We start from the raw sequence: 24,735 nt of genomic DNA on the forward strand, positions 1-24,735 counted from the left end.
ATGAAATGGCTTCATAGAGTAGTAAGATTAGCATGGAGTGTTGGTAAGGTACCTTCAGATTGGACAAAAGCAGAAATTGCACCTATCTATAAGCAAGGGAACACGAAGGATTGCAACAACTATCGAGGTATCTCATTGATTAGTATACCAGGCAAAGTATACACTGGCATTTTGGAAGGGAGGGTGCAATCAGTAGTTGAGAGGCAGTTGGATGAAAACCATTGTGGTTTCAGACCACGGGGGGCTGTCAGGATCAGATTTTCAGTATGCGCCAAGTAATTGAAAAATGCTACGAGAGGAATAGGCAGTTGTGTTTATGTTTCGTAGATCTAGAGAAAGCATATGACAGGGTACCGAGGGAAAAGATGTTCGCCATACTGGGGGACTATGGAATGAAAGGTAGATTATTAAAATCAGTCAAAGGCATTTATGTTGACAATTGGGCTTCAGTGAGAATTGATGGTAGAATGAGTTCCTGGTTCAGGGTACTTACAGGGGTTAGACAAGGCTGTAATCTTTCACCTTTGCTGTTCGTAGTTTACATGGATCATCTGCTGAAAGGTATAAAATGGCAGCGAGGGATTCAGTTAGGTGGAAATGTAGTAAGCAGTTTGGCCTGTTCTGACGACTTGGTCTTAATGGCAGATTGTGCCGAGAGCCTGCAGTCTAATATCTTGGAACTTGAAAATAGGTGCAATGAGCACGATATGAAAATTAGCCTTTCGAAGACTAAACTGATGTCAGTAGGTAAGAAATTCAACAGAGTTAAATGTCAGATTGGTGACACAAAGCTAGAACAGGTCGATAATTTCAAGTATTTAGGTTGTGTGTTCTCCCAAGATGTTAATATAGTAAGTGAGATTGAATCAAGGTGTAGTAAAGCTAATGCAGTGAGCTCGCAGTTGCGATCAACAGTATTCTGTAAGAAGGAAGTCAGATCTCAGACGAAACTATCTTTAAATCGGTCTGTTTTCAGACCAACTTTGCTTTACGGGAGCGAAAGCTGGGTGGACTCAGGCTGTCTTATTCATAAGTTAGAAGTAACAGACATGAAAGTAGCGAGAATGATTGCTGGTACAAACAGGTGGGAACAATGGCAGGAGGGTACTCAGAATGATGAGATAAAAGCTAATTTAGGAATAAACTCGGTGGATGAAGCTGTACGCATAAACCGGCTTCGGTGGTGGGGTCATGTGAGGCGAATGCAGGGGGATAGGTTACCTAGGAGAATAATGGACTCTGTTATGGAGGGTAAGAGAAGTAGAGGGAGACCAAGACGATGATGGTTAGACTCAGTTTCTAACGATTTAAAGTTAAAAGGTATAGAACTAAATGAGGCCACATCAGTACTTGCAAATAGAGGATTGTGGCGACGTTTAGTAAATTCACAGAGACTTGCAGACTGAACGCTGAAAGGCATAACAGTCTATAATGATAATGTATGTATGTTGATTTTGTATGTTTTCTCTTCTTCTTCTTCTTCTTCTTCTTCTTCTTTTATGACCAGATAGGATCACTTTAGTCAGTCCGTCGTTCAGGTCTCTTTGAAGGGATTGTTCGGGCTTTGCGGTCCTCCCAGTACTTCTTCAGACACTCTGATCTTCGTGCCCTTTCCTCAGTTGAAAATGTGCATGTTGTTGGTTTGTTTTGTGTAAGGGTAAAGCGGTGGTTTGTATTCTTGAGTTTTGTATTCAATTTTATCTTATTTGTGGTGTCTTCTCTTGTAAGGCCTATATCCTTCAGATCCTCTCTTACTTCTCTGATCCATTTACATCCTGTTGTGGTATTTTTTGAGACGAGATTGTGTTGTACTAGTTGTTTCAGAAGTCTCGAATCCTGCATCCTCATGATATGTCCAAAGAATCCCAGTCTCCTCTTACGCATAGTATCTGTAATGGGTTCTAGCTCTTTGTACACGACTTTGTTAGGTATTAACCGCCACTGTCCATCTTTCTGGTATTTTTTGTTGATGCAGGTTCTTCCAATCCTCCTTTCAATTTTCTGAAGTCTGTCAGTCTTTGATTGTTTATTCAGATAAAAGAGTGTTTCTGCTGCATATGTAGCTTCCGGTTTTATAACTGTGTTGTAGTGTTTTATTTTTGCATTTATTGATAGACACTTTTTTTGTAGATATCCCATGTTAATTTTTGTGCTTTAGCTAATCTATTTGTTCTTATTTGGATTGAGATTTTTTTTTTTTTGCTAATTGCTTTACGTCGCACCGACACAGATAGGTCTTATGGCGACGATGGGACAGGGAAGGGCTAGGAGTGGGAAGGAAGCAGCCGTGGCCTTAATTAAGGTACAGCCCCAGCATTTGCCTTGTGTGAAAATGGGAAACCACGGAAAACCATCTTCAGGGCTGCCGACAGTGGGGTTCGAACCTACTGTCTCCCGAATACTGGATACTGGCCGCACTTAAGCGACTGCAGCTATCGAGCTCGGTATTTTTTCATTTAGGTTATATGTTATTACTTCTCCAAGATATTTAAATTGAGTTACTATTTTGATTTTATTACCATTTATGGTGACTTCTTTTAGCTGTGTTGGTTTTTTGCGGCATAATTTCTGTTTTTTCAAATGATATTTTGAGGCCAATTTTATTTGCAATGTTTTGAAGTTCTGTTATCTGGGTTTTTGCTTCTTTCATGTCCACTGCTAGTAATGCTAAATCGTCAGCAAAACCCAGGCAATTTGTTTTGATTTTTCGGCCAATCTTTATTTTGGGGGGACATTTCCTAAACCATTCCCTCATTACCATTTCTAGAACACAGTTAAATAATAGTGGTGAGAGCCCATCTCCCTGCTGTAGCCCAGTTTTAATTTCAAATATTTCTGATGTTTCACCCCTAAACTTCACTTTTGATTTGGTGTTGGTGAGAGTCAATTTTATCATGTTTATTAATTTGGGGTGTAGTCCAAGGTGTCTTAAAATTTTAAACAGAGATTCTCTATGGATGCAATCATAAGCTTTCTTGAAATCTACAAATGTTATCACCATATCTCTGTTTCTTCTCCTGTTATAGTCCATTATCAACTTAAGACTCATGATCTGATCAGGACAGCTCCTCCAGGGTCTGAAACCTCCTTGATATTCTCCTAGTTCTTTCTCAAGTTGTAAACTTATCCCATTAAGGATGATTATTGAAAATATTTTGTATGTTATGTCTAGGAGCGAGATTCCCCTGTAGTCATTGGGATCGGTTTTATCCCTTTTTTTGTGCAGTGGATGAATGACGGCTCTTGTCCAGTGTTCTGGTAGTTCTTCTTTAATCCAGATAGAGACAAGTTGTTGATGGAGGGCAACTTTTGCTGATGTTCCTGCATATTCCCAGATTTCCGCAAAGGTCTGATCTTCTCCTGGCGCTTTGTAGTTTTTTAATTTATTCAGAGCTTGGTAGACTTCCTTTATTGTGGGGGGATTGATGTTCTCTGGTGATGTTTTTATCGGGGTGCTGGTGAAAGCTTGTTGAAATATTTAGCCAGAATTTCTGCATTGTCTTTATTGTTATGGGCCAGCTTACCATCTTCATCCTTCATCAGTAGGGTCGGGGGTTCATATTTTTGGAGCTGCTTTCTGAAGGTTTTGTAGTAGTCCCTTGGTTGAGTTTTATTGAATTGTTCTTCAATTAACTGCAGGGTGTCCTTATGATGTTGTCTTTTTATTCTTCTTAAGACTTGGGTAGTTTCTTTTCTCTGTTTTACTAGCTTTTGATAGGATATTTCTGTTTTTTGGGACTGATGTAATAGCCATGCCTGATGTCTTTTCTCCACTGTTTCATCACATTCACTGTTCCACCATTGGTGTTTTTTACGTGGTTTAATTGGAGCCAGGTCTTCTGCAATTTGTTTAAGGTTGTGTACTAAGTCTTCAAGTTTATCTGTGATTTTTATTTTTTCAGTTGCTTTGTGGTAATTTTTGTTGTTGATTAGCTGGGTAGGATCTATTTTTCTTTTAGTTTTAAGGGCTTGCTTTTGTTGCCTCCTCTGGAGTTTAATTTTAATTTTAACTACGTAGTGATCTGAACCTGTGTCTATTCCTCGGAGGACTTTGACGTTATAGATCTCTTTGTGGTGGTATTTGTCCATGCAGACGTGATCCAGTTGCCATTCTTCTTTAGTGTAGTCAGGGTGTTTCCATGTTTTAAGTTTTTGAGGTTTCCTCTTTAAACATGTAGATTTTGAGATTAAATTATGGTTTCTACACAGGTCAACAAGTCTCTCTCCATTTTTATTTGTTTTCTTGTGTGCTGGCCATTTTCCGATGATGTCACGGTATTTTCTTTCTCTGCCTAGTTGAGCGTTGAAGTCGCCTATTAATAATTTTATATGGTGTTTGGGGATGTTATCTATGGTCTGGTCCAATAGGTCCCAAAATTCTCCTGTTTCTTCCTGGTCTTTTGAGGAGTTGTTTTTATCATTAGTGGGAGCATGGGCATTTATTATAGTATAGATTTTATTAGATGCCTTTAAGGTGAGCGTTGAGAGTCGTGGAGACTGTGATCTGAATTCGTGAACTGAGTTTATTATTTTAAGGCTGACCAAAAATCCTGTTCCAAATTGTGGAACATTCTTCATCACTCTCTTCCTGGGTATACCTTTATAAAGTCTGTACCCTTGAGATTCCAAGGCATCCTGGTCAGTGTTTCTAATTTCCTGTAATCCCATGATAAGAATTTTGTGTTGGTCCATTATGTCGGTGATCACTTTTAGTTTACCGGTTTGCATGAGTGAGTTTATATTGTGTGTAGAGAAGTATGTTATCTGCTTTGGTTTGATTCTTGATTTTGTCTCGTTCGTGTATGTGGTACTGGGGTATTTCCGTGCCTCCGACTTCACGGTATCTTTCAGGTGGCAGCCCACCGTATCCGAATGCTGCCTTCTCTGAACTCTTGGTTCAGACGGTGGAGTATTCCTTAAAAGACCTTCCATGGTTGACTGTCAAGGTATCACCTGTGTGGAGCTAGGTCCCGAATTACAACTCTGGATGTGATCCAGTGAGGTGATAATGAGGCCGCTCCTCTGGAGTACAGACGCCTTGTGCAGCCGCCCCTAACCTGGAGAACAGACGCTGCTTAATGGATTTCAGTGGCATTTCCTCCACTCTGGGGACCATCACCCCACCCAAAGGGGCTCATTCGCCCGAAGCCGTTGGCCCCCTTAGGGAGTCAGGTTATTTCCTGCCGCTCAACACTCGGCGTTGGCAGTTTTACAGCTGGGTGCCAGACCAGCAAACCCTCCTCCTTTCTCATTCCGGACTTTCATATATTTTGGTATTTCAAGGTTTGCAACACTTCCTCCTCATCCCGCCCGCTTTTGAGCCTGGCCAATCAGAAATTTTCTGTATTTATTTTTCAACCTATAATAGGCTTCTTGTAACTTTTTATTCTGCCAATAAAAATGAGAGGGTGTGTCCGGATTTTGTCCAGAGCCTTCTTGAACCCTCCCCTCGGGTGTATAAGCTGCGGCTTTTTCAAGCTACCTTGTCTTATTGATCATCAAAGTTCTGAGTGTGTGTGTGTTAAGACAGAAGGCGGGGTGCCTCGTTCTTCGGCAGACAGAACATCAGCCCAGGTAATGGCCACCATTTTTCTATCTCTGTAGCTATCTCTGCATACTTACCTGAGGGGAAGGTCCTAATCTTCAACTATGAAACTATCTGTTTTCTAAAATGTAAGCTTTCTTCCTGCTAATGTAAAATTTCTTAAAGACTTAAACTGTAAATCGGGGATAGAGGGTGCGTTACCCTCTTGAGTTCCCCTTCAACTTACCTTGAGGGGACTACGATTTTGTAACTGTTTCTGTAAAACATTAATTAACCTTCCTTCTAGTCACCTCAGTAGCTTGGGATTAGCCTCTGTATCATCGGGCCACAAGCCCAAGTAGGGATTTAAAACAGAGTTTTCAAGGAGCGCAAGTGTACGCCTCCATCCATTTTTGAGTTAGGGCCAATAATATTAACCTGTTCTTCTTTTTCACAAAGGCGCAGTAGTATGGGTACTAGATACCCCTGTGTACAAAAATTGTAAATTGTAGGTTGGGCGTAGAGAGGCCAGAAGTGTAAGTTGCCTTGAGTAGGCTGTAAGAAATTGGGAGCACAGCCTCCTAGGTTGAAGTTGGAGAGTATGTAAGCTCTTTTCTGAGATTGCTGTAACATTGAGTGGTGCCTTTGGAAGGCTATAAATTGTAACAGTTGGACCAAAGTGCTCCGTCTTGGGAGATCTCTCTCCTTGTCTATTTAAACGCTACATTTGCGGTGTCGTAAACTTGTAATTTGGAGCTTGAAGCTCAGAAATTGTATATTTCATGTATCAACATTGCTTTGTACCTGTAACATTGTTATTTCACTAAGTGAAAAGTTTTGTTAAGTTTGAGATTTGAAAAGAAATATAACCTTTATTTTAAAGTTTTAATTTAATATTTGATCTTGTAGTTAGACCCATTGAAGCCCACACCTTCTTTCACCTCTCTCTGTTCCACGGACACTCCGTAACACTTTAGGTCATATCTTTTCAGTTATTGCGTGCAAAACAAGTGACTGCATTAGGAAGCCATTGTCTGCCTGCAGTAGAAAAAAGTTGTTTAAATAATGGGTGGTTTAACACTTTGCGTTCTAATGCATCCGGTTCGAAAGCCCTGTATTCAAATATGCTGTAACAAACATAAGTGTGTACTCAACCCCTGAGTATTTTGAAGTTTATCGCACCTAATCCTCCTCCTGAAGCATCATTACTGGTGCGTACAAATCCTTTGTATGCTAAATTAAGAAGAATCATAAAAATATTCCTGTTGTGTGATGATCTGTGATGTGTACTGTTTTGATGTAAGTTGTGATGATGCTCATTGAGCATGAGATTTAAGTCTGGTTTTCTGGTGAACCGGATGACCTTTTAAATATGAGGTAAGTGGGTTAATAAATTCATGTAATAAGTATTGATTTGATGTTTAATTTAGCTTCCTCTAAACAACATCAATGTAGAATATCTGTCCATTATGTCATATAATGAAGAGTCGTGTTATTTTCCAGGAAAATCTTGCTCTGGATGTGTTTTGTATGCTCTGTGCTCTATAATATTTTCTTCTATACTTTTTGATCGCTCATAATCATCCAAAATATAATTTCTTTTTCCTGATCTTTGTTTACATTCCATTGTTGCAGTAAAGATTCGACGAGAAGATGGGTTTCACCTTGATCTAGAGGACTACCTTATGGGTGTGCTGCAATTGTCTTCGGAGCTGGTAAGTGACACACTATCATGGTCTCTACATGTCTTGGTCATTAACCCTTTCCCGCCCACATTTTCACTCCTCTTATCCCCAGGTTTCAACCTATTATTTTGGAATAACTGAAACAGAGTGCATTGTTTCAGATCAAGTTAAATATAATAAAAACTATTGATTACAATGTATTCAAATTTTCAATAATATTAGAAGTATACCATCACGTCCATTTCTCAATTCATAGTGTCATAAGGTTATTGCTTCAAACCTCCACCCCCCTTCTGCTGATAATTGACACAGAGGTAGGCTGCGTTTTTTACAGTCTCATGTTGTCTGAATCCCTCTAAACCATTAATCACGTGATTTTGGAAGTGGAATGATGCTCATGTATATAAGATTTTATATCATCTGGGCAAGTGTCTTCCCATTCTGTATCTATTTTACCGGAATGTGCCTGTTTGAATGTTGCATTGATATATATTCAATAGGCTATGTCAATGAATAGTTTTGTCTCCTCCTAACATACGTAAAAAAAAAAAAAATCTGTGTCTCTTAATACTCTTTCCACATTATGGACCGGTTCGACATCATCCATATAATCATTCGGAGTAACAAAACGAAATGTTCGTGTTACCTGAAATCCCGCAGCATCGCCATCAGGTCCGATTTCTCAATATCCGTTTTCACTTATATCACTATTACGAAAATTATCTTCGTTGATACATTATTCACTCATTAAAAATTCACCTCCACCCCTACTCAACGATTCTGTGTCACTTTCTTGGCCTGTATTCAGCTCAGTTTCAGAACACGCTGTATTCAATCCTGCCATGTTTACGAACAAAACAGCTGACCCACACTCGCTGTTATGGAGTACCTGGCAGTAGGTGGCAGCACAATGCACCTAAGATGAAAAACGTATGTTTTTGGGGGTGCCCGGGTCCTTTTGATCACATAGTGCATCTTTTTGTATGTGATAGCCGGGCTGACCGCGAACATTACAAGACGATATGACCACAGAGACTTTAGTTTACTGTTGGGAACAAGAATGTTAAGTGGCAGCCATTAATCAATCCAACGAAACTTTTAAAGGCACCGCATCCTCATGAAACAATCTGTTAAAGGACCGGACCAAGATTCAGAGCCATTTCAGATCCTTCAAGATTAATTCCCTAAGTTGTTGGTAACTAAAGTTAAAGCAGAATCTTTGTGGGGCGGCAGATTATAAAGATCATGAAGCAGGAAGATTTTGTAGAAAAGCTCAAAGAAAAGGCAGCCTGGAGAAGTTTTCTCACAGTGACAGAAGGCTTCCTTGGGAACTACAAGGCTGAGGATTATCAGGCCCTGTTCATGGAGCTGGTGGACAATTGTGGTAAAAGGGGTGCCACATGTCTTTCAAAATGCGTGTTGGATTCTCATTTTGAGATATTTAAGGACAATATGTGTGATTTCTTGGAGGAACAAGTAGAAAGTTTCAACCAAGAAATCATGGACATGGAGCACCGCTATCAAGGATTGTCATTGAAGAGTATGATGGGACTTTGGTGACTTCTTCAGGAGAGTCCACTGGAATACAAACGAAAGTTGAAACCACGTAAATCTGTTTACTTTTCAAGCCAAAGCAGCAATTCTGTTCTTCCAAAGGATCTAATTGTTTTGCTCATTTTTTTTTATCTTTTATTTTTGCAATACTATTTTACTTTGATATATACATCAGTACTTAGAGTTGCATATATGTAGAATTTTACTAACTGATGTCAAATCTGTCACTCATGTGATTTAGAGTTGTAAAAATAAACAAGAACTGGGTATTATCATGAAAAAAATAAGTATGGTCCGTTATTTGAAATGTCCAGTATCCTCTAGTTACAACGTGTTAATATTTGTCAATTAAAATTTATTTTACCCATCCATTTGCATTTGAAGATAGCATAAAAGTCTTTGGAAAAAGTAACAACATTTACATACACAAAAGGAAAGTGTTAAAAAAAATTATTTGTCGCATTGCAATATTTTTCCATGCATTTTCTAGTTTAGGGGGACTCCAATTGGCATCCTAGACTGGAAAACATTTACTGATAATCCGGGGCAAAATTATGGTAAACAATCGAGCAAAATTCATAAAATTCTAAACTATCAACGACCTGAACATAAAAACGAGTCAGGATTATTGTATCTTTGATTGTCCTTCATTTTAGGGCATAAGTAACCAGTTATGCATAGAGAGAACTGTGTCACAAACAAACAGTAACATTTTGTTGATCAGTGTAATGTACAGGGTGGTGCACGAATAGTTGACACATTTAATTTTAGAATAAAAACTTTATTTTTCACAGAACAGTAATGAAATTGTAGACACAGGCAGCTTGGACGCTGGAAATATATTTCACTATATCACATGTTCAGCGTGGCCTCCACTGCGGAGGACAATCTCTTCGAGACCAGTATGCATGTTTCTGACAACTTTTCGTCACAGGTCTTCATGAATTTCACTGCAGAGCTGCACAATCCGAGCATGCATTTCCACTTCCATGCGGCTTTGAGGTCTTGAACCGAAGAGTTTTTCTTTCAAATAGCCCCATAAAAAGAAATCACAAGGATTTAAATCTAGGCTTTAAGGAGGCTAGAGGAATCCGCCATTGTTCTGTGGGTAACAATGAGACATTACACGATCACCAAATACTCCCCTCAAAAAATTAGAACATCGTTAGCTGTGTGAGGTGTTGCACCTTCTTGCATAAACCACTGCATATGAATAGGGATAGCGAGAATTTGAGGCATGAATTCATTCCCCAGCATATCCTTGTACCCCTGTGCATTAACTGCCTGACTGAAGAAAAATGGTCCAATTAACCCATGACTTGACAGAGCTACCCACTTTTTCCCCATGCGTGTTCTTTTGTGAATAATGTCTGGTTTTTCTGTAGCCCAAAACCGCATATTTTGTTTTATTAACTGCCCTGCTGACAGAGCTACCCACTTCTTCCCCATGCGTGTTCTTTCCTGAATATTGTCTGGTTTTTCTGTAGCCCAAAACCGCACATTTTGTTTATTAACTGCCTTGTTGAGGTGAAAATAGGCTTCATCAGAGAACCAAGTGTTAAGCAGTACTTCACCTTTACCTTGAGTCCATAAGGCATACTGCAAACTCTTCTGCCTGTGAAGATCTGTTAGCTTGTGTAGTATAGCCATATTGTACGGGTACAATTGAAGGTCACCGCGTAACATTCTTTGAACTAAATGGCGCGATATTCCAATTTCTCTTGAAGCTCACCATGTTGACTTGAGTGGGTTGCGCTGCATGGCGACCCTCAGCGTAGCGTTGTTTTCAGAAGACCGAGCTGCTGGTGCACGTGGTCACTTTTCTTCCTTCACACTGCCTTGTTCTTCAAAGTTTCTGTATAAGCGAAGGATGGTGTACCTTGCTGGTGCCCACCTAGTCTGAAATACAGCTCAAAATTTCCTTTTTGTCGCCGTAACACTCTTTGATTCGCAATAAAAGACAACAGTTTTTGCGTGCTGCTGAATGGAGAGTCGGCCGTGATCGGCCATGGCAGAAAGTTAACTGGAATGCAGGCATTTGGAGACAAAGCAGCAGTGTCACCGCTACAGATATTTCCATGAAACAGGGAAGGTGTGTGCGAAATTTCAACAGCGTAGTACATATGTTGCATTTGCTTTTCAAGTGTGTCAGCTATTCGTGCACAACCCTGTAGTAATAAAAGCTCCTGAAACAATCCTCACTCTCCAAGACGATAATCTCTTTGAAGGCATTTACTCTTGAATTTTGATTAGAACATGTGAAGGGTGTCCTTGAATAACTTTCCTATTTTTAAGTTCATCTACTTGAAAAAATAAAACAGCATCAGATGTTGGTTTAATTTACTAGCTGTGGTTAGATTTTTACTAGATTGATATTCAAACAATCAGAAGATTATTATGTTTGAATCCAAATTCCAAAATTCTGAAGTGGTATGGGGATGGTTGCCCAGTTGTACTTCCTCTGAAAACAAACAAAAATCACAACAGTCACTACTACCACAAGTTATACCCTAGACCAGGACCCCTCGGGGTGCATGCACCGTGCAGTGCACAGGCGCAAGTTGCAGGAGACAACTTCACTAGTTTGACCAGAGTGCAAACCCCCACTCCACTTCCCCTACTCCTGTCTCACCCGTTCGGCCTGTCTTCGCCTTCTCCACCTTCCCCGCTGATCCTCCCCTCACTGCGAAATGTTTATGTGTGATGAGCGATGACACTGTTGTATGGGACAACATTACCGGTGTTAAAACACTCTTCTTTCAATTTGGTTTGAGCAGACAATTTATCTTCTCTAGCTCTTCTTTTCCTTTATCTTTGCAATGATACCAGTTATGCCTGCAACAAGGGACCGGCTTACAGCAATTTAACAGCCTTCTTTAAATTAAATCAAAAATAGGCCTACTTGCACGCAATCTAGTTTTCGTACAAGTCAAAGTAAGAAAAAAAAACCTTTCACATATGCATGTGGAACCAAACATAGAAATAATCTTAGCTGCTTCTCGATGCAGCTTAGGAAAATCTTCCTTCAAAAAATTCTCGTAGAATTTGAGCAAAGCCTTTGTATTGGAAAATAGATCTTTTTGATTAACTTATTGTCCCACGGATTAAGCATTTGGCTTTATCGTCTCGGCTGACAAGGAAATACGAAAGTTCACAGTTCGATAAAAATGGACTTTCGGAAGTCTTTGCTTTCTTTGAAACAGGTTGCTCCATTATTATGTTGTCTTGTGCTTAGAATAAATAACGAAATTGGGCGCCACCTGCAAATAATTTACAGGAATAATTAATTCTGTAGATCAAGAAGGAACTCCCTCTCCCATGGCGACGGTCATCAGGCTGATGAGGCTCCAGACTTGCTTTATAACCTTACCTGTTACTGTTTACCCCTGAAATTAAATTTGGTTCATCCTACTCCACCGATAAAAGATTTACTACAAGTTTCACTCTATGAATTTACTCCCAGAATAAAATAAAATATGACAAACACCAACAATAATCATCACTTGATGAGACCAACTCGGTCTTTGCTGTTTACAAAATGCAAATATACAAACATCTACTAACCACCAACAATAATCATTTGCCGTTTACAAAAGGCAAATATACAAACATCTACAAATCACCAACAATAATCATCACTTGATGAGACCAACTCGTCTTTCCCGTTTACAAAAGGCAAATATACAAACATCTACAAATCACCAACAATAATCATCACTTGATGAGACCAACTCGTCTTTCCCGTTTACAAAGGGAAACATACAAACATCTACAAACCCCCAACAATAATTAGTTTCACTATATACATTTTATATGACATACCTCCAGGTAACAGTCCCACTGCACTCCCTACTGCTACAGAAAAAAAAACCCTTATCTAGTAAAAATAAGTACGACGACTTTCTCTACATATGGATACACCCTTCCTTACGAACGCCATCCTAACCTTATTTACACTCCTCTTCACCGATGTCTTCAGTCATCCCAGCTTCCAGCATGGGTTAGAGTGGCCCCTCGCGTTTCTCCAACTGATGTACTGCATACTTGGCCGACGATTTCCTTTAGTAAGAATTAGCTCTGTGCACAACCACACATCCACATCAGAATGTGCATGCAGTATGAACCCCGACACCCATTGTACATTTAGTTTGACTAACAAATGAACATTTAGTGGTGTCTTTTACAGATTGCCCACCCGAAACTTGTAAGCATCTGTAATTATAAAGTGCTCACTCTGTAATGGATACTGAAGAACAATAGAATAACACATCAGAAATTGCACGAAGAAGATCCCGCACACCGATCTGAATCAGAATCAGAATGACTTGCCGCACACGCATACACACTTATATATAGGCTTGCTACATGTGGCTATAGCGTCCTGAAAAGTTTACAGGTAGCAACGCCCTCACAGGCACATCTTCACGCACCACTCGGTCAACCCAACCTTGCTTGAAACAAAGCCCTCGTATTGGCTATCGAGCGGCTGATGTAACATAGAACGTCCACTCACATACATCCACATTGATCAATTCCAATCTTCAGCCTATACTACCTGGCCGTATCCCAGGTTTCCGAGTCACTTTGTTGCAACACTTTCAACTGACTTCAACTGTCTTTTCCGATATAGCCACTGTTTTCCGTGTTGCCCAGTCTTGAGCAATCTACACTACCATGCCATGTGCAGACTTACACAAATTAAAGTTACACCAATATAAAGGTACACAGTTACAAAATTCCCTACTACGAATTCTTCTTATAATATTACGTTTTTACATTATAAATTAACGAAATTATATAATTTTTATGACTTTAATATTACAAATTATTTTAGGAAAATTTTGTAACCGAAAAATTGGGGATTATACACTTGTACATTTACAATACCTCCCCTTGATTTGTGAAGGTTAATTTACAATACATCTGAGCAATAGATAGAATAGAAGTCTACACAGCCAGTCAAGTTCACTCAAGATTTACAAAAAAAATTTGAACATTCTTGTTGACATATAAAAAAACATCTTTATTTAAATACTTCACCTTACATACCTCTTAAGATTAAGAATGTTGTATGTACCAATCATGTCACCTTTACTGTTAAACAGGTGATAAGCACATTTGCCAAATTTCTTACCTATAATCTAAGGTCCCTGATACAATTTAAAAAACTTGTGCATTTCATTATTCTCAGCAGATGAAATGTGTGGACTTTTAGCAACACCTCTTCCCCTACTTCAAAACTATCTCCATGATGCCTCCCCTGCTGCATCACCCTCCTATCAGCTGCCTTCTTTGCAGAGGGCAAACCTACCATGGTTGCCAACCTTACACAAAAGCTCTCTTCCCATTCTTTCACACTCAACTTACACAGACTTTCAATCGGAACACACATACATTTCACATTCAAAACATCCTTCTTCTTCTGAAAACATATCACAATCGCACGTCTTGCATCGATACTCTTCCACACATTGAAATCATTTATACTGATTTCAGCATCAGATAGTCCACTCAACATACGTTTTAATCGACTTCCAGTTCTCTCATACTCATTGCCACTCTCTTTTTCTTTGAACTTTCCCCCGAATACCAAAAAGCTCTCCAACACAATTACTCCTCATAAAATTTTCAAACCCTGAATCCCCATACTATTCACAACCACTCGTATGATGCTCATTATGCACAAAATGTGACCTAACCTTCCCTTCACAAAGACTTTAACCCACAGCATCAACAGTTTTCATCCACTCGTCCTTACCTGACATACCAACTTCAATCACCTCAATCTCATTCACACAACTCATCTCATATTTTCCTTCACTCACGCTCTCTTACTGAAATGACTATCCTTGGCCTCGAGATCATCACCATTACTACTATATTCCCCCACAGTTGCTACATCTTCCATATCTTTCGTCGTAGTTCCCACTCGCATGTCATTCATGCCATCAACACTGTTGCTCTCGACTCTCTCCACGGAAGTTTCATTAATCTCAAAATCATCTCTGCTCTGACACATTATCAATGTAACATTAATCTCCTCGCTTACACCAACCTTTACAACATGATATGTCTTCCTCAAAGACTCCTCCTCCACAAAATAATCACCTTCACAACAAACTTCCTTTTCAATTTCTGAAACTTCCCAAAGAGCATCAATTACCACAGTGTTATCACCATCAATTTTAGCACATAGTAGGTCCTCTGCCAAATCCTCCTCTTCATCACACCCCTTGCCCCCTAAATATCTCAGATCATCAACTTCCCTCCCTACATTATCAATTGCTTTCTCCACACTACTACCCCAATCATTAGCTGCCATGCAATGCTTATTAATTAAATTACTTACCTCCTCCCCTTCATTACTAATTTTATCTGCAGCCAGTATCCAGTATTCGGGCGATAGTGGGTTCGAACCCCACTGTCGGCAGCCCTGAAGATGGTTTTCCGTGGTTTCTCATTTTCACACCAGGCAAATGCTGGGGCTGCACCTTAATTAAGGTCACGGCCACTTCCTTCCACACTCGTAGCCCTTTCCTGTGCTATCTTCACCATAAGACCTATCACCGGGCGAGTTGGCCGTGCGCGTAGAGGCGCGCGGCTGTGAGCTTGCATCCGGGAGATAGTAGGTTCGAATCCCACTATCGACAGCCCTGAAAATGGTTTTCCGTGGTTTCCCATTTTCACACCAGGCAAATGCTGGGGCTGTACCTTAATTAAGGCCACGGCCGCTTCCTTCCAACTCCTAGGCCTTTCCTATCCCATCGTCGCCATAAGACCTATCTGTGTCGGTGCGACGTAAAGCCCCTATCAAAAAAAATCATAAGACCTATCTGTGTCAGTGCAACGTAAAGGAACTTGCAAAAAATTCATTTTATCACTTAATTCCTTCCGTTGATTAATAATTTTATTCCCTTGATAATTCAGTTTGGCCAACTGCTCCAATACCAACATGATATTATTACCCCCCATATTCCATTGATTAAGCTCACTACTTTCCTCTTCACCCCCATGACAATTCCATACACATATACATATTCACTCTGAAAACTATTCATCAAAATTTTGTGTGCTTGTGTAACAGCTGCTTTCCTGATCATTAACAAGCACACTTCCTTTATGCACTATTCTCCTTCTTAGATTCATAACATTACTGTTACTCTCACTAGTATTCATACTCTACTAATAAATGTACTCAAAACATGAAAACACTGATAAATTACTTCTAACACGAGCTCTCTAAAACACTGGACCAAATGTGCCCATTGAGGTCATAAAGCAAGTCTGGATATCATTCTGCCTCATGTTGTAGCGCCAATTGGAACATTTTGGCGAAATTGAAAATACTAAATGGATAAATAGTCACTAGGATAAAGTATAAATAATGAAATTGGGCACCATCTGCAAATAATTTACAGGAATAATTAACTCTGTAGGGCAAGAAGGAACTCCCTCTCCCAAGGCAACGGTCATCAGGCTGACGAGGCTCCAGACTTGCTTTATAATCTTACCTGTTACAGTTTACCCCTGAAATTAAATTTGGGTAGTATGCCAGGTTCATCTTACTCCACCAATAAAAGATTTTCTACAAGTTTCACTCCATGAATTTACTCCCAAAATAAAATAAAATATGACAAACACCAACAATAATCATCACTTGATGAGACCAACTTGTCTTTGCCGTTTACAAAAGGCAAATATACAAACATCTATAAACCTCCAACAATAATCATCACTTGATGAGACCAACTCGTCTTTCCCATTTACAAAAGGGAAATATATAAACATCTACAACCAATTATATAGCCTACATTTTATACATATACATTTTATATGACATACCTCCAGGTAAAACCCCCATCTAGTAAAGATAAGTACGACGACTTTCTCTACGTACGGATACACCCTTCTTTACGAACACCATCCCTAACCTTATTTACACTCCTCTTCATCGATGTCTTGAGTCATCCCAGCTTCCAGCACAGGTTAGTGTAGCCCTCACATTTCTCCAACTGAAGTCCTGCACACTCGGTCAACGATTTCCTTTAGCAAGAATTAGCTCTGTGCACAACCACACATCCACATCAGAATGCGCATGCAGTATGCACCACCACACACACTGTACATTTAGTTTGACTAACAAATAAACACTTAGTGGTGTCTTTTACAGAATGCCCACCCGAAACTTGTAAGCATCTGTAATTATAGTGTGCTCACTCTGTAACAGATACTGAAGAACAATACAATAACACATCGGAAATTGCTCAAAGCAGATCCCGCGCACCGCTCCGAATGAGGATCAGAATAACTTGCCGCACACGCATATACACTTACACAGTATATGCACATCTTCACGCATCACTCGGTCAACCCAACCTTGCTTGAAACAAAGCCCTCGTATTGGCTATCGAGCAGCTGATGTAACATAGAACGTCCACTCACATACATCCACATTGATCAATTCCAGTCTTCAGCCTATACTACCTGGCCGTATCCTGGGTTTCCGAGCCACTTTGTTGCAACACTTTCAACTGACTAACCATCTTTCCCAATATAGCCACTGTTTTCCGTGTTGCCCAATCTTGAGCAGTCTACACTGACATGCCATGTGCAGACTCTTACACAAATTAAAGTTACACGAATATAAAGATATACAGATATAAAATTCCCTACTACAAATTCTTCTTATAATATTACGTTTTTACATTACAAGTTAACAAAATTATATGATTTTCATGACTGAAATATTACAGGTTATTTTACGAAAATTTCCTAGCCTAAAAATTTGGAATCATACTTTTGTACAGTTACAAAGCAATGATACTGGTTGTAACCAGATCAAGTCAAACCATGGTTAACCAGGTGTGGATATAAACAGTAATCAAAGACTGGTTATGGCAAAGTGTGTTTTCAGATTTAATCCTACGTGGATGGAAGCGTTTTGTCTGTACGCAGACCGAAAATACAGCAAATTAAAACTCATCCAGAATTATCAAATACTAGCTATAAACATGAATATGTCTGTAATATTAATTACTTATCTTGAATATTGGATGTACTCCATTGGAGAGGGCCTTAGGAAGATATCAAAATTTTTTCGCGACAGCATGTTAGCGCAAAAAAGGACAAAAGAGTCGCTCCATAAACAAATTTTATGCCAGTCAAAACCCTTATATCAGATAGTGTTGGAGATGACCAGTCTTTGATTCTACATCTAGTTGGAAGTGTTGCCTGTTGTTTCCATTTATTTCCCTGAATTAATCTTTCCTGGTGAATTGTGTCAAAATTTTGGTAGCAAAAAGTAGTAAAAAGTGCTCTGTAGACTCGGTTGCCATGTCAAAATATGAATGTAAAATTGGTCCTTGTTTATTGTTATATATCATGATGGTACTTGAAGGTCCTGGATGCAAGTTACACACGTCAGTGCTTTCATCAGCTGTTTCGTTCTCCGGAGCACTTGAGCCACTCTTGCACGGAGAAGACTCACTACTTAAATTTCCGTCTTTGGGCTCTTCAAGTGAAAAATCACTTTCATCTACGTCCGTAGAGTCCAAAATTGAAGCAATCTATTGCTCACTGACTCTCTTCTTACTAACCATGTCGCAAAATGGCTATATAAATTGCAAAAAGCCGGTCTCAAAACTCACGATGCATGCTCAGCAGAACACGATAGCCTCTCACAGCTTGTATAAAGCTAGCTGGGAGATAACGCAACTCTGTTCGAGGATTCCCTCTTCAGCCAGACCTATAAGTCATTTACTGCCATATGTTGATTATTTTATTACTGTGTAGGTTGGTGGCTCTGACTATTTTAACATATTAAATTCCACCCTCTAGGAGTTAAAAAGCTACAGAAAACAAATTGGCCAAAATGATGTCTAGATAAAAGTGAAAGAAAGGGGAGTGATGGAACAATTCAAGGAATGAACTGACAGAAATCTTGGCTATAATCGATAGTGGGATGATCTAAAGTCTCAATTATCAGATACAGCAAAACAGGTGTTAGGCAAAAGGAAATTGGAACAAAGAAAACCATAGATTACATAGGATTTTCTTGACGTTGTATAGCAAAGGAATAAAATGAAAGAGAATATAAGGTAATTAAAAACCTCATTACACTGAAATGTTGACATGAGAAAGGACAATGGATTAAAGGCACATGTAAATAGACTGAGATGAAGATGGGGAACGGAAAGATGGACAAGTCATACAAATTAAGATCATTGCAGTACAACTCAATAAGTAGAAGTAATACAGTTTCCGTTAAAACCGGTTGGCTGCTGTTTAATAAGGAGGAGGCTGCTCAACCCTGGAAGGAATATAAGGAGTAGAAGACATAAGAAAAACCTGCAGGCCTATTTAGAAGCGGAAATGTTGATGTAAACAGTAAATGTCCGTCCATATCGTGAGTTGAGTTTGAAGCAGCATTACGGAATCTTTATTATAAGAAGGCAACTAGCACAGATAACATCCCTGCAGAACTGCAAATGGGTTGGAAGAGAAAATGAAGAATAAATTATTTGAAATCATAACAAAATGCTACGAATATGAGGAAAGAATAACTCCATGGTACTTTGGTCAGAATAAAACAGATACCTTGCCAAGAAAGGGTAATTCCATGGATTGCTGCTCCCACCATCGTACTTTAATTTCATACATCCAAAATTCTCCTCAATATCATTAAAATACAGAATAAAGGAGAAGGTTGAATAACCTTTGGATGAAGATCAGTTTGGCTTCAGAAGGGCCGAGTGGCTCGGACGGTTGAGGCGTTAGCCTTCTGACCCCAACTTGGCAGGTTCAATTCTGGCTCAATTCGGTGGTATTTGAAGGTGTTCAAATACGTCAGCCTTGTGTCAGTAGATTTAATGGCACGTGAAAGTATTTACTGTAGTAGGACATAAAGTAAAATAACATTGAATATTGAATTTTCATGACCGCATTGTAATCGAAACCGACTTTCAACCTATTAGGTCGTGTTACGTACATTTAGTACGTGTTGAAGAGATGTTAAGTACAGAACGAAAATGGCCAACCGGACACCAGTGGGATCCGAACCCACAACCTCCCGATTTCGCGTCGGTTGCTCTACCAATTGAGGTATGGCCATCTTTGTTCTGTTGGAAAGGATGTAAGCTACAGGTCTGGCACTACTGCCATCACACTGTAGAGTGTGTTTAAGTCGCCCGTTGCGGGCCAAGGCAATGAATATTGAATTTTCACGACCGCATTGTAATCGAAACCGACTTTCAACCTATTAGGTCGTGTTACGTATGTTTAGTACTTGTTAAAGAGATGTTAAGTGTTACGGAGATATCCGCAGAGTAGAAAGAGGTGAAAGAAGGTGCAGGTGTTGAATGGGTCTAACTACAATATCAGAAATTGACTTAACACTTTAAATAAAGGTTATATTTCTTTCAGAATTTCAAACAAATTTTTTCATTCAGTGAAATAATGAGGTTACAGATACAATGACAATTTCAAAAAATTGGAAAATTCAAGATTCAGAACATTAATAATTCTGGTCTTCAAGCCCCTAGGTTACAAATTTACAATTTCAAAGTGGTATTATTTAGGCAAGGGCAGAAATCCCCCAATTCAAGAGCACTTTGCTCCAACAAATTTACAGCCTTCCAGAGGCACTCCTCACTATTACAGTAAACTAGAAAAGAGCTTACGTGCTTTCCAACAATTTTAACCGCCCGCTTACAGCAACATTACACAAAACTTTATGATCTCTGGCCTCTCAAGGTACAATTTACACTTAACAAAGTTAGTACACAGGAGTATTTTGTACCCAACCTACTGGGCCTTAGTAGAAAAAGAACAGGTTAAATTAATGGCCCAAAACACAAACTGAATGGAGGCGTACACTTGCACTCCTAGATAATGAAGTATTAAAACCCTAACAGGGCTCTCGGCTCGATGATACAGGGGCTAATCCCAAGCTATTGAGGTGACTCGAATGAAAGTTAATTTAATACATTACAGAAAAGAAGAAGAACAGTTACAAAATCGTAGTCATCTCGAACCAAGTTGAAGGGGAACTCGAGAGGGTAATGCACTCTCTGTTCCCGATTTACAGTTTTAAGAATTTATTCAATTTTATATGAAAAGGAAGAATTTTACATAGTCAGAAATTTGGACCTTCCTCTCGGATATGTTTGCGGAGACAGCTAGAAAGATAGAATTTATGTGGCCATTACCTGGCTGATGTTCTGCCTGCCAAAGAATGAGGCGCCCGTCTCCTGCCTTAACACACACTCAGAAAGACGATGACCAATGAGACAAGATAGCCAGAAAAGCCTCAGCTTAGATACCCGAAGGGGGGGTTCAAGAGGATTCTGGAGTAGTCCGAACACACCCTCTCAATTTTATTGGACAATTCAAACAGCGGCAAGAAGCCTGTGATAGGCTGAAAAATAATTACAGAAATTTTTAATTGGCCAGATTCAAAACTGGTGGAAAGGAAAAGAGGTGTTGCCAACCCGAAAATAAATCAACATTGATTCAGTTATGAAAACCCAGAAACACAAAACTTCTTTGAAGATGACACAGGTGTAGAATAATATATTGGAAGTGGAAAGTGTTTGTAGAGGATTTTAGTTGTAAATCTTTTAAAGTAGTACTTTATGTATGATATGGAGGGGATTTGTATTCCATGTAACTACCTAACATGTACTGTGTAAATATTTTGGTAACATAAATTGTATTTGGAACTAGTAGATTACATTTCTATATGAGCTGGAACAGTCCAGAAAGTTTGTGACACAAATTTTTGAACAGGGTGTGTTGGCCTTTGTTAGTTATCCATTCGAGAAATATGCTCTTACTATTCTGGAAATGGAAGATTCACGATCATATGTATTCGAGAAAGTTATTTAAAGATCGTAATCGCAGAAAGTGTTGTGATTGGTCAATCCGGGAAAGCCCCTGTGTTCTGATTGGCTACTCCAAGGACAGATTTCCCTTTAAAAGGGGCTAGGCAGCATTTCGTGAGAGGTCTTAAGTCTCTGAGCCGTCTTGGTCTTGGCCTGCCGAGCCTGCGGAAGTTTTTGATGTCGTGAACGTCTCCTCGGTACCAGCATGGGCTACCTTAGGGTAAGCGCTGTTGTTTTCTGTCCGGTTTTAAGTTCCATTTAGTTTTCGTTGGTGTATCACAGGAGTATGCCCTAATCGCCACTCCTTGATCAGATGTTGTGAAAAGCAAGTTTTGATTTCACTCTAAAATGTAATAGTATTTTGTGCTTCCTCTTACCTTCAATATTTTATTTGTGGAATTTGATTTGTACTGAGATGTATGTGCTTAACTCTTTGAAGTTAAGGCAAAGCTCTTGTCTAGAAACATCTAAACTGTATTTGTCAAAGAACGTCGTAAGTCGTGTGTAGTGTGTATCTAGATTTGGTGTACAGCTGGATTTGTTTCGGAAGTTAATTTGTATTGCTGATTTTGTAAATAATATTTTGAAAACAAGAGATCACTGTTGGCTTTTCGGAAAACTGCAACCTTCGCACCTCCATGGCCCTTGGTAAGGTTTTCCAGTCTCCTTTCCACGTTCCTGGTTTATTATCATCAAGTTGCCATCACTGTTTTCGGCGGAGTTCTGCGTAGTTCATCATATGTTTTATGGGGTGTGTAGTGTCTTAGGTACCCTGTAATTGCATTTACTTTCCTCCCTTTAACTGTGTTTGGTGTAGCTGCTGAAGTACCGGTTACAAAATTATAAGCTCTTCCACCTTGCACCAGAGTGCATGACTGGAGTTTTTGGAATGACATCTGTGGAGGAAAGTTTAAACTTCTTGAAGTAAACAAACACAAAGCAAGTAAATCCAGTCAGTTTAGGCAACTTGACAATAACACGATTAGGCTACTTAATACTTCAGTAGTGACATCTTCTGATTAAAGTTCCAACTTCATGTAGTAGCAGTTTCACGTTTGGTTAGATAGAGTTCTTTAAGGCGCATCTTTTGATTGTGTGGAGTTGAGGTGTACCTCCCGGTACATTAAGTACAGAACAAAAATGACCAACCGGACACCAGTGGGATCTGAACCTACAACCTCCCGATTTCGCGTTGGTTGCGCTACCAATTGAGCTATGGTGGCCTAGGCCATCTTTGTTCTGTTGGAAAGGATGTAAGCTACAGGTCTGGCACTACTGCCATCACACTGTAGTGTGTGTTTAAGTTGCCCGTTGAGGGCCAAGGCAATTAATATTGAATTTTCTCGACCACATTGTAATCGAAACCGACTTTCAACCTATTAGGTCGTGTTACGTACATTTAGTACGTGTTGAAGAGATGTTAAGTACAGAACAAAAATGGCCAACCGGACACCAGTGGGATCCAAACCCACAACCTCCCGATTTTGCATCGGTTGCTCTACCAATTGAGCTATGGTGGCCTAGGCCATCTTTGTTCTGTTGGAAAGGATCTAAGCTACAGGTCTGGCACTACTGCCATCACACTGTAGAGTGTGTTTAAGTTGCCTGTTGAGGGCCAAGGCCACCATAGCTCAATTGGTAGAGCGAACGACGCGAAATCGGGAGGTTATGGGTTGGGATGCTACTGGTGTCCAGTTGGCCATTTTTGTTCTGTACTTAACATTTCTTCAACACGTACTAAATGTACATAACATGACCTGGTAGGTTGAAAGTCAGTTTCGATCAAAATAACATTATTTTATTATTCCTGCCTGCAGTATCTGCTGGGTGGATTGAGTAGCTCAGTAGTTGCTGTTGCCGGTCCCAAGCCCAGAAAAAAGAGTAGGGTTGGCTTAAAGCCGTAGAATTACAGCCAGAAAATAAACATCTTGAGGCAGTAAAGTTCATGTTAGTGACGGCTGAATAAATATCCTCTGCGGCTAACAACCGTAGTTGTAAATCTGAGCTTACTCCACCTAAGGTTGATAACCTTTGATTACGGTTGCCATAATCTCGAAATCCAAAACCACTTACAGTCATTGTTATCGATCGAAGGAAATGGGCATATAAGGAATAAGGAGTCATCATGCCCCTAAACTAAGGGAAATGTGCATTTAATTAATGATCCACAGTTGAGGAAGGACTGCTTCATTAAGAAAGCATTTATTACCAAACATGAGAATATGCATTAAATTATTCAGTTCATTGTCATCATTTAAGCTTTTCTTATACCAATCATATTTTTCAGAACCTTAAACAGATGAAAGGAACTTCATCTGGTTCTCAATCAGTTTATGAAATTCACTGCAACTTACATTTTTCATATTGTACTGTATTTGCAACATTGCATTAACTGATTTTACTGTTAACCTATTCCTTTCTTCTGTCCATTGAGAATTCATGAGGGAAAAGACTCTCTCTACATTGGTGTTATGACCGGGAACGGAGAAATAAAATTCCACAATTTTCAGCAACTTTGAATACTGCTCACTAAAAATACAATTATGAGTGAAAAACACCCATTTCTTATGTGTCATCAAATTCTCAAAACTTTCATCTTTGACCTCCCCCAAAACACACTTTAATTTCAGTACTTGGTAAAAGAGAAGGGACTCATTCAATTTACAGCTCATGTTTTCATGCATCCACTTGAATGTCTTTTCAACATTTTCCCATGAAGGTACAGTCTTTAGCAAAATCCATTGAAAATGTTTAATATCAGACAAGGGCTTACTCCATTTTATCAAGTAATCAATAATAGTTTGATAGAAAAGAGAGACTTCTCCTAGAAATGTAGACTGCTGATAGTGTGTAAGGTCAGACATTAATTCTTTAACTTTAGACGTAAGGAAAACACACTGTTTTCTCTCACCTAAAATTTGCAGCATATTTTCTTCCTCCAATCGTACCTCATTCACTGATATGTCTTCCCTCTCAGTACTGCTAACTGCCCTCTAGAAAGGATTCATTTGTGCATTCAAGAAGAGCAGATACATTTCACCAACAGAATCAGAAAAGAATTTCTTGAGAAGGGAAGGACACGTATCAAGTG

General features: G+C 39.4%; 1 protein-coding gene across 1 annotated transcript in view; it reads left to right on the top strand.

The window, feature by feature from the left end:
- trsn (translin) overlaps window positions 1-24,735 on the top strand; it is a 127,593-nt gene that overhangs the window by 91,750 nt on the left and 11,108 nt on the right. The window contains exon 4 of the mRNA XM_067148408.2: window positions 7,160-7,239. Within this exon, the coding sequence (XP_067004509.1) occupies window positions 7,160-7,239 (80 nt within the window). The remainder of the gene's footprint in view (window positions 1-7,159; window positions 7,240-24,735) is intronic.

This window comes from Anabrus simplex, chromosome 5, assembly GCF_040414725.1.
Source record: "Anabrus simplex isolate iqAnaSimp1 chromosome 5, ASM4041472v1, whole genome shotgun sequence".
Classification (NCBI taxonomy): Eukaryota; Metazoa; Arthropoda; class Insecta; order Orthoptera; family Tettigoniidae; genus Anabrus; species Anabrus simplex.